General features: G+C 46.7%; 1 protein-coding gene across 1 annotated transcript in view; it reads right to left on the reverse strand.

Annotated features, from left to right (window-relative positions):
• Positions 1-20,786, reverse strand: part of TTI1 (TELO2 interacting protein 1) — a 41,005-nt gene that overhangs the window by 12,169 nt on the left and 8,050 nt on the right. Inside the window, exons 2-7 of the mRNA XM_043882907.1 lie at positions 16,123-18,465; positions 10,566-10,775; positions 7,553-7,701; positions 4,035-4,175; positions 1,531-1,735; positions 1,152-1,239 (exon numbers count right to left, since the gene is read on the reverse strand). Of these exons, the coding sequence (XP_043738842.1) occupies positions 1,152-1,239; positions 1,531-1,735; positions 4,035-4,175; positions 7,553-7,701; positions 10,566-10,775; positions 16,123-18,424 (3,095 nt within the window). The 5' untranslated portion in view covers positions 18,425-18,465. The remainder of the gene's footprint in view (positions 1-1,151; positions 1,240-1,530; positions 1,736-4,034; positions 4,176-7,552; positions 7,702-10,565; positions 10,776-16,122; positions 18,466-20,786) is intronic.

The raw sequence follows: 20,786 nt of genomic DNA on the forward strand, positions 1-20,786 counted from the left end.
GTAAGGGACAGAAAGAAAAAAGGGAACTGGGGAAATCAAGAGCAGAAAACTGCAAAGGATAATAAATCAATTCGAAGAGATATTTCCATCACTCCCAGAGAGTGCAAGGTTTATAAGGGAGCAAGTGGGCTTTCCTCACTCACAGAGAGCAGCCTTCCAGCCCTTCAGGGAGCGAGATGACGCTGACCGCACCAAAGAAGATTAGCGGCGCGTTTCCAGAAGCTGATGGAGTGGGAGGGGCTGTTTCTTTGCCTGGGGAGGTGGAACTCTAAGGCCCAGGGCAGGCGGCAGGGCCAGGCAGATCGGCCAGCTTTCGCCTTCGCTGCAGACAACCAAGGATGGCAGTTCCAGGGCGCAGGCTGCTGCCGGCTAGAAGGAGGGCTCGGGACAGGGGGGTCAGGGTGCACTGTGGGTCTCAAGTCAGGGGAAGGCTGCGGTGCTCAGTTATAGCTTTTGCCGAATATTCCTTAGGACTCTAGGCACCAGACACAGGTTCTTCCGTTAGAGGTGGTAGAGCTATTCTTCAATAAGCAAATCTCTTAGAAATGAGAATCACATATTTCAGAGTTGAAAAGGCCCTTTAAATCATTAGTCTAGGGGTTTTGAATGATTCTTGGTTCACAGGCTCCTATTACATATCAGATGAGTGATGTAGACTCCGTCTAGAAAAAGACATGTACGTGTCTGCTTGCACACACACACATACACAGTGCTGCAGACGATTTGTGAGGGTCCGTGGCACCTGAAGACCATTAAGACATTCTGTGGAGCCAAGGTTTGCTGGATCAATAACCCAATGCTTTTGCTTGGCGAGTGGGGGAGCTGAGAGAGAGGTGCCAGGGTCACCAGAAGAGGAGGGCTGGAAGCCAGTCACCCTCTGCCTGCTCCCCTCCAGGACACTGTCTTTATGCTTTTGGCCCCTTTGGAACTGTTGCTGACGCTGCAGCAGCAGAAAAGGTTACTTTCAAAGAGAAAGGCGTCTAGTCAAAATGCCATCTCTGGATGTTGGCACAGTTAAAGAACCCATCTTAACCTGGCGAGGAGAGAGAGAAGAGAAAGGAGCAGAGATGCCTCCACTCTGCTCGCCATTAGCAAATCATCCATAATTTAGGACAAACGTAAAAGAGATGCGGGTGATCAAGCAGACGTACCTCCTGGCCGCCTCTTGTAATTTCACGGGCTGCTTGGCACTGAGGTAAATCAAGCAGGCATCCGCCACTGTATTCAGGTCACCCTCACCTGCAGAGAGGAAAAACAAAACAAGCGCTGGCCCTCAGACTTCACCGGGGATGAGCAGTAACCCACTGCTGTTGGATGAAACTGGAACAGCTCGGCAAGATGCATGGGCTCTGTACTCCATCCCCAAGTCAGAAAACACAGCAAGGTAAATGGATAAATGAGGCTGAAGTGAGATGAAAGGATGTGCACAGGAAGGGAGATGAGGGGAGCAGGGCCAAGTAAAGAGGGCAACAGAGGGGGTGAGACAGAGAGGATGGGGTGTGGGTCCAGGCGAAACTGGCTGGTACCTACCGAGGTCCAGTCTCTCACAGAGGGGGCCCAGGCCTTGTAAGACGGCCAGCTGCAACTTGAAGGCCAGCGTGTGGGAGTAAACTGGTCCAGCTCTGGCACTGACGGGAGCCTGGCTGACTAAAGAGCCAGCCAGCTTTGGCAAGACATCTTTGCAGAACCGGCTCCTTAGAAAATCGCCACACTTGCCTCCCAGGGTACGCAAAACCTGCGGAAACAGTCCCCAACCCACTGACTGAACATCGCGAAGGCAGCAAGAGTGCTTAAGAGAATGTTTGGTAATTCAATTTCATCTCAGTCTCTGCTTGGGGAAAAAAAAAAAAAAATAGAATTATTGCTGTTAATTCCTTGCCCACGGTTTGTGATTCTGACAGTTATGAATTAGGAGGTCTCTGTTCCTGAGGCATGGCTGCTTCTATCCATAAATACAGATTACGTGGAGAATAATTCAAAGGAATCTTGGGTTGGATGAATAATTTGGTTAATACCTGGATTTTCCTCCCTTTTTTGTTAAAAAAAAACCCCAAGAGCTTAAAGCAGTTCACATAGATCATTTCTTGAATCTTCCTAACAGCCCTTGAAGGAAAGACTTGGGCTTTTTAACTCTAGCTGGCTGAACACACACAAACAGGCCCCGGAGCCCAGGCCCAGCTCAGCTGCTGCCATGTGCAGGCGTCGGGAGGGCAGTGACTGGCTGAGGTCCTTGGCTGGGTCTGGGCAGGGACCCCGGTGGGCAGAGCTGAGTCAGAGTTCCTTCTGTTCCCTGGCACAATCTCTTATGTACATCCTCCTCATTCCAATTTGCACAACAGGCAGTCTCTTTGCATGTCTCGTTTTAAACTTTCTCTAGCAGAACATATTGAAACGTTTTGCCCCACTGCACAGGACTGACTGTACAGGATAATAAGAATTTCTTTAAAAATTGGTAAGCAAGGCATATCCAGCACCGAGAGCACTTGCCGACTTCGTAGAGAATGAGGCACTTATTTCAGGGCCCTCAGTTGGGCTGCACAAGGCCTGACGGAGCTCAAGGGTCGCCAGTGGGAAAGCGGGCTCAGTTACAGTGCATACACCTTTATATTTTTTTGTTTTTCCACACTTGCTGTCATTTCAGATAACCTATTAATTTTCTTAAAGGAAACAGCACAGATGAGTACGATTTGAGCAAGACCTCCTTCCTCCTCCCTTCCCCTAACTTCCCTTCTTCCCTCTCTCTTTCTCTCCCCACCCCGCCCCACCGTCAACACACGTGTGTCACTTTGCACATTTTGCTTTTGAAAATACGTTAACAATTTTGTACGTTGTCAATGTAAGCTTGCATTTTGGTCCAGTATATGTTGAAGAATCTTACAGAAACAATATATTTTTGCCAAGTATATCAGTTGCATCCCTGGCTTCATTTTATATCCCTACACATCTTTTTTTCTTTGCCTTATCTTGCTCACCCACTTCTAACTTATGTTAGCTTGCCACGATAAATGTATCTCTGTAAGCTGCCTTAAGTGCTTTTTAGAACAAGGAAGAATATAAATAAATAAGCCAAAATATGTGTGCTAACATACGCCAAACTAAGTCAGGGAGAATAATACCATGCATACACAGAGGGCTTTTACCTTTTCAAAGCATTTCACCAAATAGTCTAATTTTATCCTCGACAATAACAACTATGAGAAAGGTGGGCTAGGTGGCCATGAGCTTTGTCCAGAGTTGCCCACCTGGATAGAGGGTGCCCACTGCTAGCCTGCAGACCCTTGGCCTCTTCACCTTGACTCTTTGTGCCATGCACAGAACGTGGGCATGAACTCACAGATTCAGGTTCTATCACTTACTATCTGTGTGATCTTTGTTTTGATTTTTGACTGTGCTGGGTCTTTACTGCTGTGTGAGGGCTTTCTCTAGTTGTGGTGAGCGGCGGGCTACTCTCTAGTTGTGGTGTGTGGGCTTCTCATTGTGGCGGCTCCTCTTGTGCAGCGGTGGGCCCTAGAGTGTGGGTTCAGTAGTTGTGGCGCACAGGCTTAGCTGCCCTGAGGTATGTGGGATCTTCCGGGGCCAGGAATTGAACCTCTGTCTCCTGCATTGGCAGGCAGATTCTTAACTATTGGACCACCAGGGAAGTCCCCAGCTGTGTGATCTTGAGAAAGTTCCTCAACATCTCTGGGCTTGTTTCCTGCTCTGTCAAAGATGGGGATGTTAGTCTCTTCCTTGCAAGGGTGTTGTAAGATGAGCTCACACGTGGAGAATTGCCAAGCATGCTGCCTGGGGCACAGGAGGTGCTCACTGGATCTTGGTGGCCCTTTCATCTACTAGCTCACTCATTCTGCTTCAAATTCAAAAGGAAACTTTCATTTTTTTTTTCTCCGTGCTTTTCTTATTTTTCTGTACTTTCTTCAAGGTATAGTAGGTCACATCAGATAAAAGGAGAACCAATCCCCCCAAAATACTGCTGAGCTTCCAGCTTCCATCCCCCAATCCCTGTGACTGACGGCAGCGGGGCACCGGTGCGGTACCTTGAAGGCTCTGAGCACCGCCAGGGGGTCATCGTTGGTGAGTCGGTGCACGAGCGAGGGCCAGGCCCGATGAGCCAAGGGAAGCAGCTGGTTCTTGTGGGACTGCAGAACAACCACACACAGATCCAGCACATCCAGGACCTGAAAGGGAAGAGGACGTGATTGCAGCAGACCGTAAAGGCTGGAAACCAAATACCTGAGATCAAGTCGCCACTTAAGAAGAATCAAGCTTACACACTCATGAGTTCCTGACTACATGCCAAGCTTACTGGTGAGGTACACTGGGTGGGAGGCACACAGGGACAAAATACGTATGTTCAAAATACATGTTTCCTTGTCTTCATGGGGGGCTTATGGTCAACTGGGGAAAGATCCAAGGTCTTAGACCTTAGCTAAGATCCAAGGTCTTAGACCTTAGCTAAGACAAATAAAGGGATGAATGATTGCCAATTGTGACGAGTGCTACGAAGGACAAAGTCAAGGGAGAAATGCAAAGACACTAAAGGGAGGGATCTACATCATACAAACTGCTGGGAGGGCTGCTGGGCCGGCTTCCTCCTCTGTCAAAAGAGGGGATGTCAGTATCTTCCTTGCAAGGTTGCTGTAAGGAGATGAGCAAGGCAGAAACAAGGTAGTAACTTCCACAAGGAGGCATAAAGGATGAGCAGGAGCTAGTCACATAAAAAGCGGAAGAGTTGGGACTTCCCTGGTGGTCCAGTGGCCAAGGCTCAGCACTCCCAATGCAGGGTGCTTGGGTTTGATGCCTGGTCAGGAAACTAGATCTTACATGATATAACAAAGATCTCGCATGCAGCAACTAAGACCCAGTACACCCAAATAAATGCATAAATAAAAAGAAACTAGAGCAGGGCAGCATGGAGCGTGACAGAGGAGGGGTAAGATGGGGCTGGACCATGGAGGCATCATGTTAAGACTTTTTTATCTGGTACTAAATGCGGTGGGGAGCCAGGGGAATGTTCAGGAACATGATTATGATACAATTCATGTTTTAAAAAGGTCACTCTGGCTGTTGAGTGGAGAGGGGACTTGAAGTGGGAGTGAGAAGTGAGGAGGCACTGGAGGAAGCTAAGACATACATCCACTTGGGTGGCGTGGGGGTGGAGTCACGCGGCCACATGGTGGAGACAGAGGCAGGGATGTGAAGCGTTTGAGATCTGTTTTGGAGATGAAATGGCTTAAATTGCTGAAGGACTTGCTCTTTGGGGAAGTGAAGAGAAGTATTAAAAAGAGCTGCTTGGATTCAGGCTTAGCAACTGAATAGATGCAGGTGCAGCTTTATGAGACAGGAACAGGGGAGGAGGAAAAAGCTGGGAGGGAAGAGGGAGATCGGGTTCTGTTACCTCTAAGCAGAGATCAAGTAGGAGGTCTGGGATAGCCTAGATGTCAATTTGGTTTTTTTACCTTTTCTGAAAATATGTCTCCTGATCTCTCAGGTCTCAAAGTTCACTGAAGACAGATGGCCTGCTCAGGGCCACAGGCAGCGGTCGCCGTGATGACCAGGGCAGGCTTCCCCCCAGCAGAGAGGAGATGAGGGCACACATGTGAGTCAGGAAGACAGAGTGAGGTCTGCAGGAAACCCAGATTGGATGCCTAGGATGTGCTGGTCATAGGAGGATTGGAACAGAAACAGAGAACAAAACAGGCCCTGCCCTTGAGGGCCGAATAGTTAGGGGAAGAAGAAAAACCTCAGGAGAGCAGGGTAGTATGCAGGGGGAAATGGCTTTGGGATCGCTGACTGGCTTTGGATGTGTGTTCTGTCACTAACTGGGCAAGTTACATCATACGTCATTGACTCAAAGATGCAGGTTTTCCCCCTTCTGCCTGGAATGTTCTTCCTCTCCCTTTTGCCCCTGCAGGGCTGGTTCCTTCTCATCCTATAAGCTTAAACGTCACCCAAAAAACTGCTCTAAATTGGAACATAAGCTCCCTCTTATTCAACAGGCCGTGGGAAGAGTAGGTTCCCAAATACCTTTACTGCAGGTGTGAATTTTCTATCACAGAACCTCTTACTATCTTCACAGCATTTCCTCCACGTACATGTGTGTATTTGTGCATCACCTCTTTCCCCTCGAGACACAGAAAGTTCCATGAAGACAGGGATCGTGTCTGCTTCATTTCCTTCTACATACCCTCTGCCTGATCTGTAGCAGTCCTCAATAAGCGCTGAGTGAATAAGTGAATGAGTATAAATGCCACACCTCATGCTGTTTTTTCTTTATAGCAAATAACTCAGTGAGGTAGGTACTATCATGTCTACTTTACAGATGAACCAGAAGATGCTCAAAAAGGTACACTGATCTACTCCAGGTGACGTGAGGGACAGAGCCAGGATTTGAACTTGGGTATGTCGATCTGATTCCAGTGCTGACGCTCTCCATAGCTACAGTGGTTACATGACTGCTGGGCTTCCCTTGTGGCTCAGCTGGTAGAGAATCCGCCTGCAATGCAGGAGACCTGGGTTCATTTCCTGGATTGGGAAGATCCCTTGGAGAAGGGAAAGGCTACCCTCTCCAGTATTCTGGCCTGGAGAATTCCATGGACTATATAAGCCATGGGGTCACAAAGAGTCTGACATGACTGAGCAACTTTCACTTTCATACATGGCTGCTACAAAGTGTCCAGAAGAGGGAAGACACTTTGTTAATGTATCAACCAGACACCACTTAACAAAAGGCACCTGAAAAGTAACTCTTGAATGGAACAGAAAATACTAAGAAGTAAGTATCTCTGGGAAGACTAAACAAGTCCCACAAAACCCAGATGATGAAGTTTGAAGTAATCTGTGGGCCAGAGTTTCCCAGCCCACTGTCCCTAGTCAGGGTGAAGTGCTCTCATCACTATCAGTAATTCATGGAGGCGGCTGTGTTTCTCACTCCTGCTTGGGGGTATGGAGGAGTGGGTCAGGCTGTGCTTTCCTGTGGGTGTCAGATCTGCCCCCAGATGATCTGAAAGCTCCCCCCATGCTCACCCTGCCCCCACCCCCCTGGCCTATTATTGGAATCACTACTGTATAGTTTAAGTCCTTGCTGATGGGGAGGCTGCTTCAGAAACTGCCTGCAAGCGAGGATGTAAGATTAAGAAAAGTGTTGATGCTTGGCCTAGGATGAGAATGGAAGCGGAAACAGAGATAAGGGCTACAGTCAGGCTTAGAAGAATGACCACTTTAAAGTATTAAAACCTGTGTCCCGCATTAAGTCAGCACAGAAAATGATATCCTTCCTAAAGCATGTGACTTTTTTTTTTCCCTTGGAGACGCGATGACTCTGAAACTTTGTGCTTTTTAATTCCATCAAGGGGACTCGGCTCCCTTTTGGCATCTGGGTCGATACAGAAAGACTAAGATGGCATCCCACAGATAAATTCCTCCTGAGGCCTTCTCTTGGCCACCGCACATGCACCGGAGATAAGGGCGGCTCCTGCTCACCCTGCAGTCACTGCCCGCAGACCAAACCTCATCCCGCTGCTCTGGGAACGCAGGGGTAGGGCTGCACACTGACCTTCAAGCGGATTTTCAGGCTTTTATCTGACATCAGGTGGATGCAGCGCTCCATCACGTCTGTGGCTATTTGGATCTGCACTGGCAGTGGTGGCTCCACGTGGGGACCGGTGTCATCCGCCTCCACTTCGGGAGGGTCTGACTGCTCCTCTGGAAAAACAGCATAACTGGGGGCAGTGTTTTCTGAGAGATGCTGCAGCTCAACTTAACCTCCTAACCTCAGATCTGGAGTAAGACTTTAGAGGGAAAATGTCAAGGAACTGATCCCAAGGAAACCATGTAAAAAAGGTGGGTCAAGCTCGAGTCAAGATATTCACCAAAGCATTACCTCTAACAGCTAAAAACTGGGGGGAAACCATCCATGTCCACTGTAGGGGGATGGTTATATAAACCATGGTATGATCCATAGAATGAATGGCATGTTATGAAGGCCTGAAAATTTGTGTTTATCAAGGGCTATGAAATAACATTGTGTTAAAAAGAGAAAAGCAGGAAACAAAATTGCATATACAGTGTGAGTGCTATTATATAAAGTTTTATATAAAGACAGGAGGAAGTACAAAATATTAACAGAGATGGGGGCACGAGATAATGATTCTTATTTTTTTCCCTATACTGTTAGCCTTTTCTAAGTTGCCATTCATAAATATTTAAAATAAAAACATAAGAGGGCAAGGTTCTAATTGGGAGCCCTGAGGCTGGGCAGTTCCCTGGTGGGCCTCTGGCCCTTTTTCTATTTCCTCTCCTTTTGACTAAGGGGGTACATGTCTGTCTTCTTTACCAGCCTGAAAGCTCTTTTGAGGGCCAAGATCAAGCCTTGTACATCCTGGTATGAGAGATAACACCAGGGCAGCTTGGTGCAATATACAATGATGGGGTTTGATCAGAGGACTAGTCTTGCCTCCACATCCTACTAGCAACTCCTCTCACCGCATGTTACCTCATCTGAAAAAAATGGGGATAAAGCATGTATATCTCATTGGCTTGTTGAGAGAATTAAATGAGATGAATGTCACCAGTTATTTATTTATTTTCACTGCCTGGAGTGATACATTGCATGAGATAAGTGTAAGTTTGTAAATTAAAACAAAAACACTTGAGTAGCGTGAAACCCAGGCCAAAATTCCTCCCCTGAAATTCTTCCTCCCTCTGCTTATAGCCTCTATCCTACCATCCCCCTCCCCCCAATCCTCAATATCAGCTGTGCTCATTTCCATGGAGCTCAGTATTGCTCCCCTAACTTTCTTCCATTTCAGTTTCCTCTGCTGGAAAAACAGAATCTTAAGAGTCCACATCTGTCTCTAACAATGCTGAAAAGATAAAGGAAAATGTGTTTATAGGATGCTTGGATTTCCTGGCAAAAGGGGCCTCAGATACCCATGGTGCACTTATGGCTAAAACAAAAAACCCATGTCAAACCACTATCAATCTAAACATTCCTTATAATGCCAAGCGTGTGGTGTGTACTTGATGAGTGATAATGATAAGCACAAGGCTGTACTCTGCTTCTGGAGGAGGACTGGTTGTTTGAAATTCACCTACTGTGGAATGCTATTTGAGAGCTGTGGATTCTTGCTATTGTAAGAAAGATTTGATTCATTTACTCTGCTCCTGGCGAACATCAACTAAAACCAGAAGTTCCTAATCACGAAAGAATGGATTCAGGGACGATGCTAGAATTTCAAATAGGAATGGCCAATCTGGATTACCAGGGATCAAGATGCCTCTTTTTCATGGTGCAAGGGGTGCAGTTTACAAGGATTGGGTTGGCTCCAGAAACAAAATGGAGGCGAAAAAGCCGGATAGATTTCTGATCAGAAAAGTCTGTTTCTGGAGAGAAAAACAACTCAGCTCTGCATAAATTTTTACTTGGTTGTGATGCTTCCCTGCTATTTAGAAGGAATTTGTTGTAGTTAGCTGCACTGAACTACTATTTCCTGTTATCCTGAAAAAAATATTGGCTTCGGTTCACCAGAGCCTCAGAGTAGAGACTGCCAAAAAAAAAGAGAGAAATCTGCTCAACTCCAACCTAACAAACTAATTTGGGACTCAGTTCGATTTAGGATAGTTCTGAGACCACCAAGCTCATTATGACTTGGCATTTTACGTTTGCAGAGGAGATTCTAATAATTTATTAATCCTTCCGTGACCTGAAGCTCCAGATTGAGCTTGTGAATAAAACAACAGGCCAGAGTTTCAACTAGCCTAAACTCCCTTCTCCTTTATCATATCTGTTGGTAAGAAAAACACTGGAATCTCCTCCTACCAATAAATAAAATAAATGGACAAAGTATATGAAAAGATAATGGGCGTAAGGAAAGAAAAAACTGTTAGGAAAGATGCGTGCAGAAAGATGTTTGACCTCTCTAGTGATCAAAGACATGCAAAGTGAAATAACCAGAACTAGTGAGAAGTAAAACTGGTGACAGCCGTTGTTGGCAAGGCTGTGGTGAAACCAGTATTAATCCTGGACTGCTGAAGGGAAGGCATAAATTGACACAACCTTTTTGGAAGGCAATTCGGCAGGCGTAAAATAATGTTCATATCCTTGACCTAGAAATCCCACTTCTGGGATTTATAAAGAAATATGCAAAAGGAAGGAAAAGGTCATATGCACAGAATCATACACTGCAGCACTGTTTATCAGAGTGGAAAGCTAGAAGCAACCTAAACTTCCCACAGGGGAATGGATGCTTAGTAGCAGCTATTAAAACATTAATTATGAAAACTCCATAGCAACGTGAAGAGCTCCTTCTTATATAACTAAATGCAAAAAGGGTATCATACATTTCAACTGTGGCTGCAATCAAATAAAAACAGGCTTGCAACAGAAAAGGATGGAAAAAGACAACACCCAAAGTGAGAATGCCTACATTAGCATGGTGGGCTTATGAACGATGCTTCTTATTTCCAAACTTTCTATAATGTTTCATTGTTTTTACAATAACCTGCTTCAAAAAGAAAGGAAAAAAAAAACAAACAAAACAGTTGAAGCCAAAATAAATGATAGTTACCGTCTTCATTATCAAGATCTGAGACGTTCCCAGCTGCCACATCCTTTTCCTTGAGGTAGTTCAGCACGAACTGTTCGATGTCTTCGGCTGTTGTGGGGTTCTCAAGGCCTTTCTCGAGACTTGATGGTCTCTGGCTCAAAGGACTTCCCTCTTCCCCTATACTTTGCTCCTGGAGTTGCCCGAGATGACCAGCATCTGGGAACCACTGAGCTGTAAATAAAGTGTTATAATGATCACCTTGGTCATTGACAATAGGCATTAGTACCTTCTAACTAGAATAAGCTCTTTGCCATGGCCCATGTGCTTCCCACAGGATCCAGTCTCTACCTGTCTCTCCAACCTGCTCTTCCAACCACTCCTGGCTGCCTATTCACTGACCATCTTCTGGTTCCTCCAATCTGTCAGGTGCCCTCCTGCCTGGGAACTTCTGTAAGTGCTGTTCTCATTGTCTGGAATACTTTCACCCCGTGTCACATCTGGTTAATTCCAACTCACTTTTCATGTCTTAATACAAATACACTTGCCCAGTAAAGCCATCCCTTGACTCCTGTACCATCCCAACTTCGGTCTCTTATATGCTATCTTAGACACGTTCTTTCATTTCAACTCATCACCATTTGCAGTTACTGTATTTACCTTGCATGTACTGTTTAGTGTCTGAATCTCCCATAAGACACTGTGGTCCAGTGATCACCCCTGGAAAGCCAATCTGCCCAGCATGGAGTGCACGCTCAAAATACATGCTGAGTGAGTATATATGCTAGACTGAAGGACAGCTACAAGAGACAAAATTCTGAGTGCAGACTACATCGCTTATCAGCAGAAGAGAGGTTCAGCAGAGCCTTGAGAACTGACAAGTCTCACACAGGTATTTGATACAAAATGCTTCAGAAGGCTGGCATTTTCTCTCCAAAGCTTTTCCTTTGTCAGTGATCCTCCAATACTTTTGATGTGTCACCACGGAATAAGCTTCAAATGGTACCGAATCAGGGGTTTTCAAACTGTGCCTTGAGGAGCCTTAGGACTCTGCAGAAATGTCTCAGGGTCACAAGAGGAAGGGCACCCAGAGACAGCAGGTTAAAGTGTGGGAACAGGGTTTCTATCCCTTCTGTGGCCAGCACTGCTCTAGTTTAAACTCTTTTTATATATTGGGGTCCCCCAGGGCTTCATTTCAAAAATGGCACTTCATACTTAAAGAACAAAACAATAAGAAAGCCCGGTAGCCTGAATTTTTGTCCTCCTTTTGCAGACAGCAGGGCAAAGTCTCTGATGACCTTTGGCACCTGCTAATCTCCTTTCTGCTTCCCTGGTGGCTCAGCAGGAAAGAATCCACCTGCCAAAGGAGGAGACGTGGGTTCGATCCCTGGATCAGGAAGATTCCCTGGAGACAGAAATGACAACCCGCTCCAGTATTCTTGCCTAGGACAGCCCATGGACAGAGGAGCCTACCGGGTTGTGGTCCATGTGGTCACAAAGAGTCAGACACAACTTAGCAACTAAGACAGCAACGGCAACAATCTCCTTTCCATCAAGGAGCATCTGCAAAGAGTCACAGCAATAGCAGATGGGCTATGCCAGGGGCAGGTAACTGGAAGTGGCAGAGAGCAGATGCTGGACATGAGAACTCCTGGTCCGGTATTTGAAGGTTCCTACATGAAGGGATCGATTATGCCAATGCTTCGATGCCCAGATGTAAACCTGTCCTTACTGTACTCTGAAGGACTGCATTCCCAATGGGTTAAAGCCAGTACCCAGCATTTACAGTGCTGAAAGCAGACACGCTGCGAAGATTATTTTCTAGATTTAAGGCTACTGCCAGACATTAAAAAGTCTTTGCCCACAAATGGGTTTTAAACATACGAAAAGAAGCTCAACCTCACTCTTAATGCAAATTAAGCTATAATAAGGTGCAATTTTTCTCCTACTGGATTAGCAAAGATCAAAAAGCTCAGGTAATATACAGGGTGGGTGAGGGGGGTGGCAAAATTGGCACTTCTCTTATACTGCTGATGGGAGTTTAAATTGGTGTAACCTCTTTACAGAGCAATTTGAAACTGTATCTCTCTATCAGAGACTTAAATGTAACACTCTCTAAGCCAGCAACTGCCTTAGGACTTTACACTACAGATACACTTAGACACGTCCAAAATGATCTACAAAGATACTCACTGAAGCATTTTTTGTGGGGAGAAAAAGATCAGAACAAACAAAATGCCCACCAAGAAAGAACTGCTTAAATCATGGTGCAGCCGCAGAACAGAACACTATGCGGCCATCAAAACAATATAGCAGCCCCGTGTGTGGATGTGGCATGTTCTTTGGGGGCCAGGGTGTGTGGTACGGATGCTTTCTCATTTTTCAAAGAGACTCAATTTTTTGTTGTTGCTGCTGTTACAAATAATCAGCCAACCAGTAGCTGGTGCTAAGCAGTAATTTAACTGACAGTTCTTGCCTTCACTATGGAACCTTAGGGCTTTTTAGTCAATGAGTGTGAAACGCTGTGCTTATAGTAACTCGGTTTCCTGAAAGGCATACTGGGTTCTTTTAAAACCTTTCAGAAGTTCCCTGAGACCACACTTCCACTCCCATCTTAAGAGAATGTGACCATCGTTAGACAATTTGATGACAAGAAGAAACGCCAGCAGACAGTGCTACTTTGCTTCATGCGGGGCTGATCCGTTCCCCACAGTACTGCTTACCATTCAAAATGCAAGTGTTGTCTGGGTTATTTTGAAACTTCTGGAATAGCTATCCCCACTTTCGCAGCTTTTCCTAGGATGTTCTCAAGTCAAGCTTTTGCCATCCTCATTTTCCTTTCTACAATTTAAGGAAAGGGTGCTATACAGGATCCCTCCTTTAGAAATGATCAAAGACACTGGCAATCCAAGGCAATTCCATTTTCAAGGCCCAAAATGAGATATCTCCTGAGAGAATATATATATATATATATATATCAGTTTGGTTCAGTTCAGTCACTCAGTCGTGTCTGACTCTTTGCGACCCCATGAATCGCAGCACGCCAGGCATCCCTGTCCATCCTAGATAGCATGTTGAAAAGCAGAGACATTACTTTGCCAACAAAGGTCCGTCTGGTCAAGGCTATGGTTTTTCCAGTGGTCATGTATGGATGTGAGAGTTGGACTGTGAAGAAAGCTGAGCACCGAAAAATTGATGCTTTTGAACTGTGGTGTTGGAGAAGACTCTTGAGAGTCCCTTGGACTGCAAGGAGATCCAACCAGTCCATCCTAAAGGAGATCAGTCCTGGGTGTTCATTGGAAGGACTGATGCTGAAGCTGAAACTCCAGTACTTTGGCCACCTCATGCGAAGAGTTGACTCATTGGAAAAGACCCTGATGCATATATATAAAATTCCATAGACAGAGGAGCTTGACAGGTTATAGTCCATGAGGCTGCAAAGATTCAGACATGACTGAGTGACTAACACACTGTGGCTTTTCTCAATGACTCAGCGGATAAAGAATCCATCAACAATGCAGGAGACACAAGAAGAAGGAGGTTCGATCCCTGGGTCCAAAAGATCCTCTAGAGGAGGAAATGGTGACCCACTCCAATATTCTTGCCTGAATAATCCCATGACAGAGGAGCATGGCGGGCTACAGTCCAAAGGGTCACACAAGAGTCCAACACAATTGAGCAGGCACAACTATCATGAGTGTGTGTATGCTGCACAGCATTTGAGATCTTAGTTCTTCAACCAGAGATCAAACCTGTGACCCCAGCACTGGATGCACGGAGTCTTAACTGCTAGACTGTCAGGGACGTCCCTGAGGATATTTTTAATAGGCCTTAATATATTTTTTATTTTTATTTATTTATTTACTTTTTAAATATATATTTTTTAAAACTCAAATTAAGACATAGTAGAGTTCGCCAAAGCACTAAGGGCAGGAGTCTGGGCCCTGGAATATTTGGGCCATGGAAGCTGATCATAATCTAAAATCTATAAATAGTCAGCCAGTGTTAGCTGCACTTCCCCGAGGGCAGGGACCAGGTTCTCCTTGGTCATCGCTGCTTTCCCAGTGACTAGCCCAGGATGCAGGCTTCTTCATGGTTGCAAAATACAACCCCTACTCCTTCCTTTGGTCTACAAGGCCTGTGGGATTCACATTTACCCACCCTTTCAATATCATCTGGTGTCACTCTCTCCACAGTGACCTCTCTCCCATTCTCCAAAGACCCCAAGCCCTTTCTTCCCTCCAGGCCTTCCACCTGCTATTCGCTTGGCTGAATATTCTTAAAAACCCTGAAAAGGACATGATAGCTCCAAGATGAGCCCTTCTCAAACTCTGAGTCATGGCAATAACGTCCCTTCTTCTGAGAAGCCCTCCATGACCACTCTGCTATTGTTCCTGTTACCCTCTCACAGTAGCAGGAAAGCTCCTTGAGTTTATCCGTCTTGTTCACTGCTGTACCCTGATTATTTAGCACAGTGTCTGACATCTAACAGCCACCCTTTATATAATGAAAGAATTAAAGAACATTTACATTGCATGTTCATGAATGAACACTGGAAGCGGTATCAGCTACAGGGCAGAGGACTGCCCCTGTTCAGTCATCTTCCTTGAGAAACTTTTCTTATGTGGTCTTGGCTTTGCCAGCTGACAAAATGAGGTCAGCGACCTTTCCACCTACTTTGGTGGCTACTAGCAGTACTGAAATAAACACTGGATGTATGTCCTTTGGATAAAAGGAGCTCATGTATATAGCTCGTTTTTTGTTTTTGTTTTTTTATGCAAAGATGGACTATCCAGTGGAGGGATTCTTTTTCTTAAGAGTCCAAAAACTCTGCCATTTTAATGGTGGTTAATACCTCCAACAGATACCCAACAAGTTCAAAGGGATGGAGAGAAATTCAAACCAACTCATACAATTAAAAGGTTAAAGGAAGTTTCTAGGCCTGCTCTGACATGGCAGTCGCTAGCTATGTGTGGCTATTTAAATAAAAATAATTCGGTCCCTCCGTCACACTTGCTGCATGTAGTTACTGTACTGGACAGAACAGATATAGAACATCCCCACCATCATAGAAAGCTCTATTGGACAGTACTGTTCTGGATTATCTGTGGACTGAATAATTCATGCTAGTTCTGTTCTACATTAGCAAAGATACTGCTAACTCTAAATACTGTCAGAAGCAGTCTGGTATACTGAAGAGAACAAAATCATCATAAATCTTGACTTTCTGCCTTATTAATTGTGTGACCTCAGCTAAGTAGGAGTTCACTGAACTTTAGTTTTCCTTCTCTGTAAAATAAAAATAACATTTACATTTAGTGTGCAGGGTTCATATCCCTGGGATAGAGCAGGAGCATTGAGCATGTTGGGATAGAAGAGACTATTACAAGCATAAGCGCATAAGCAATGGAACCCTAGCATAACACGTGGGATCAGATAACCAACTATACAAATAATGAAAGAATGTCCTCCATAGCATAACCACAAATAAACAAACAAACAAACAAAAAAAACCAAGATGCAGCAAACAAGGATACTAGTCCTTCCCTCCCATCAGCATTAAAAAGGGCTCTCAATTTACCTAATGCTGCCATCAGGGCATGCAGGACACTGACAAAAGTCGCAGCTCTCTTATCATAAATTTGGTCCAGGGTGGCCAAGACATCTTGAACCACATCTGCAACCAAAGGAAGCAGGCTCGCATCCGAGTTCTGCAGCATGACTTCCAGGACCTTCGGGGTGTGGGGGTGCAGTGAGAGATGACGCAGGTTTAAAGAGATCCCGTTCACCAAATAGTCGGAATTCTCATTGATCAGGTGCTGCAGCGAGTCATAGCCACAAGCCTGGCAGATGTCCGTCATGGTGCCGATGGCCGCCTGACTGATGAGCAGGGTTTGGTCCCCAGCCTTCTCCAGTACTGGATAGAGGGCTGACATCAAGAGCAAACGGAAGTCCTTCCCTAGTGCGTGTGCGAAGTGGCCGATCCCTTCCAACTGGATGCATATCTGCCAGATGTTGCTATTCATGGAGCAGATGGTGGGACTCGGCTTTGAGAACGCGGGAGAAGAGGTAGGCGGGCAGGGGTGTGCACCAGAAGCGAGGGCCTGAAGGCCCGCCCACTTCATCGTCAGCTCCTCTCCCACGTCTTCAGTTTCCACGCAAGTGACCAAATACCAGTTTTCTTGGCTCGTGTATACTTCAAGTATGGAGGTCACGATCTCCCTCAGCTCCTCCGGGTCGGCTGGAGTGTGTTTTTCATGGAGGTTCTCCACCCCCAGCCCAGCAGCTCCCACGACCAGTTCGTTCAGGACCATGGCGGCCTGCTTCCGGTACACCACGGACTCGTGGTACAGTTCCATAAAGTGATCCACCAGCAAGTAGAGGTTCCCATAGAAACCAAGCAGCTGACAAACCTGCCTCAAGAGCAGAAAAACCCTCTCGTCGGTGAAGAAGCGGAAATATCTCCTCTGCATTGGAGCCCAGGGCCGCGCGGCTGGAGTCTCTGGAGAAGCGCTCAGATGCTCCGAGTTCCAGCGCCGCTCTTCAACAATTTTGACGTCAGCCACGTCTAACTCCAGAACTTGGATAAGCGCTTTGGAAAGGCGCTGGAGGTGGGCCACAGAGTTGAGGACGAAGTCCACTTTGGGGCCCAAGAGTTTCAGGTACCCGAGTAACAGGGAGAGAGTAGAGAACCGGCCCTGGTCGTCTTGGGAGCTCATCAGGCGGGGAAGGGACGTGGCCAGGGAGTGCAGGTTTTCTGACAGGACGTCAGCGAAGGCTCTGCTGCCCACCACCACCTTCTCTTCTGCGAAACACCTCAGGGCTTTATTGCACTGGGCTTGGACTTCAGGACTCTCATCATTTACCAGACTCACCAGGGCCTTCAGAAGGGGACCAGCCGACTCGATCAGTGACCGACTGCACTTCAAGAGGAGGGCCTCGACAAAGTCTATCAGCTCCAGCCTGACCTTCCAGTGTGGGTGGACTGCAATGCACTCCGTTATCTTTTTAATAAGGATGGTCAACTTGTCACCAGTATTTTTTACCCAATTGGCTTCCCTGTGAACCATCAGCTCCGCTACTCTGCGCTCCACGGCAGGCTTCGCCGGGACCTCTGAGACCCTTCCGAGCTGGTCATCGGCCATAATGAAACTCACTGTCTCGTAAAAGACCTTGAGGGAAGACACGACGATGCTGTGCCCCTGTTTGAAGTCTCCTGTAATGACTCTGGTCAGGGTCGTGGAGAGTCCAGGTAAAAAGGAAGCAAACAGATCCCCCAGCTGCTTCTGCTGAAGCTCATCCAAGGCGCGGGGATGGTCCTGGCAGTCACACTGAAAGAGCAGAACCCGCAAACATGCTAAGGCAGCCATTTTAATTTCCTTGGATTTCTCCTGTTCTGCGAGACCCAACAGCAAAGATACAGCAAATCCTAAGCGAGGCAGAATGGAGGGCTCGTAAAAAGTCAGAAGGATGTCCCCATAAGCCGAGTGCATCAACGTGCTGAGGCCCCGGATCACAGCCAGTTTCAGCTCCTCGGACACAGCCGCGGGTTTCCGGGAGCCGGGAGAATACAGGCAGGCAGAGAGCTCCGAGAAGAGCTCCTGGAGGAGGCCTTGTTCCCTGATGCATGTTGAGGAGAGGACGAAGGTGATGCACTCCACCACACTCTGGATCAAGCGCTCTCTTTTGGGGCCTGGGGTCTTCAAGGTAAATCGCAAAGGGAAGAGGATGTACTGCTGAAGTTCCTGAAGGGCAGAGTCACTCACGGCTTGTAACTGGGCCTGCAAACGCTCCACGTTCTCCACCGTCTGCGTCTTGGTGAGCTGAACGCAGACTGGACGCAAGACGCCGAAGGCCTCCTCTGGGGTATCAAACACCGCCATTGTGCAACAGCCTTCCTCTCACTGAGGAAACATCCTGCAGGCTGGAGGGAAGGAGACTTTTCAGTACAGAAGGCCAAGCTCAGAGCAAATACAAAGTGAACTCGCACTCAACAGACATTCAGTGGGGGCCTACGTGCCAGTCACTGCACGAGGTGCTGGGGGAGCAACGGAATGGAAAAGAGCCGGTTCCTGGTCTTCGGGAGCGCCCAGTCCAGTGAGGGAAGCAGATATACAGTGATAACATGGTCTATGAAGAACTAGGAGAGACCTGTGCTTACCGTCCTACATGAGCCTGGAAGACCTACATGTCTTAACACTCAGACAGGCAGCCTGGGTTTCACAGGAGGAAAACGCTTGAGGCAAGACTCAAGGGAGGAGTGAACAGAAACCTCAGTGAATTTCAATATATGCAGAGGCCCATGAAACACTACCCAAAATAAGATACAGAATTATTTCCAGCACACTGAAAGGATCCCTCATTCCCTTTTGCAATCATTTCCCACTTCCCCTACCCATTGGTTACTTACCCAGAGGTAACCATTACTCTGACTTTTACCAGCATGGACTAGTTATGCCTGTTCTTATCATGGACAGGTTCTAAGCAGAGGGTGATTGAATCAACTTTATTCACTGAAAAAGACTCCCTGGCAGCCAGTAATACAGGAGAAGACTCAGAACTGGGTGAGACTGAAAGCAAAACAAAATGAAAGGAAGCGGCCAGAGAAATGGGAAAACCAGGAGCACACATGAGCACAGAGACCATGGGAGAAGAGAGGTTGGGGCAGGATGGAGAGGTGGGCGGCAGGCAGGCAGGAAAGGAGACAGGTTTACAGGTAGTCGAAGGAGCTGAGCAACTTTACACAAGAGAAGCTCTTTTTCTCTATGAGGGGAAATGCAAAGTCATGGGCTGACAGTCAACAAGAAGGAGGGGAAACAGAGGGCTTGAGGAGAGAAATAAAAGTCTCCAGTATTCCCTCTGGGGAAAGCAAAGCATGCTGGGAAGACATAAAAGTGTGGTCCCCGGGTACTGAGGACTGGGCTGAAGCTGGAGGCCATAAATACGCGTGGCTGTAAAAGGCAGGCATGGAGGCTTAGAGATCACCGAGCCTGGTGGTCTCTCTTTTTGCTGGGGGCTTCTGAACAGACGATGACAAGAAAGTGTCTGCTGGCACTTCCCTGGTGGTCCAGTGGCTAAGACTCCACACTCCTAATGCAGGGGACCTGGGATCGGTCCCCGGTCAGGGAATTCGATTCCACATGCTGCAAATAAAGATCCTGCATGCCATAACTAAGACCCAAGGCAGCCAAACAAATACAAATTTTTTTTTTAAATAAAAGTGTCTGTTGCTTCTCCCTGTCCCAATACAGCTGCCAGGCAAGTGGTGCTTGGTGGGTGTGGGCAAAACCTGCTCAGCCCAGAGAGACGGCTGGTCCTGGATTTCTCCCCTGGGGTCAGCAGGGGGCTCTGCGACAACGATTAGGCTGGCGTAAGTTTGGTCCCCAGAGTTCCAAGAGAGGAAGGGCACTGCTGGTCTGTGAGGTTCCTGGTCTCTGTGACCTCCAAGAAGCCAGGGAAGGGAAGAAGCTCAAATCCTCCCTAATCCAGGCTAGCAAAATGCCAGGTGTGGATGCCAGAAGCTAAGGAAGCTAAGCCGAGGACTACAAACACTCCATCAGCACCAGCTCACACACCGATGATTCGGAGGTACTAGAACTGTAACAACAGAATGAAAGAAGTAACCACTTACTGGGACACAGAGGTCAGGAGTAGGAAAGGCAGGCAGAGCACCCCTGAGGTGGTGAACCTTGGAGAAACAGAACTAAAGGAGATAGAAGGTTTCCCCGGTGGCTCAGCAGTAAGCAATCCGCTTGCTAATGCAGAAAACACAGGTTCAATCTCTGGGTTGGGAAGACCCACTGAAGAAGAAAAATGGCAACCCACTCCAGTATTTTTGGCTAGGAAATCCCATGGACAGAGGAGCCTGGTGGGTTACAGTCCATGGGGTCGCAAAGAGTCAGACAGGGCTTAGTGTGACCCAAACAACAAAAGGAGATAGATAAAAATCTGAAAAAACAATAATAAGGAAATTCAATTACAAGACAAAAAGATATTTCCTAGAATTTTAAAAACATGTCTTTCCATACCAAGAAAGCTCAACTTACTAAAAAAATTTTTTTAAAAGACAGTTACTCACTGCAATCCTATTAGTGGCTGGGAAGATCAAGTATAGCTATCTTAAAACTGAGCAGAAATACAAAGAGATAGAAAATGTGAGGCTTGGAGGACAGATCTGGGAGAACCCACAGATAAATAGCTGGGAATTCTAGAAGGAGAAAAAAGAACAGATGGAGGAGCTAAAAC

Source organism: Cervus elaphus, chromosome 23 (assembly GCF_910594005.1).
Source record: "Cervus elaphus chromosome 23, mCerEla1.1, whole genome shotgun sequence".
Lineage (NCBI taxonomy): Eukaryota > Metazoa > Chordata > Mammalia > Artiodactyla > Cervidae > Cervus > Cervus elaphus.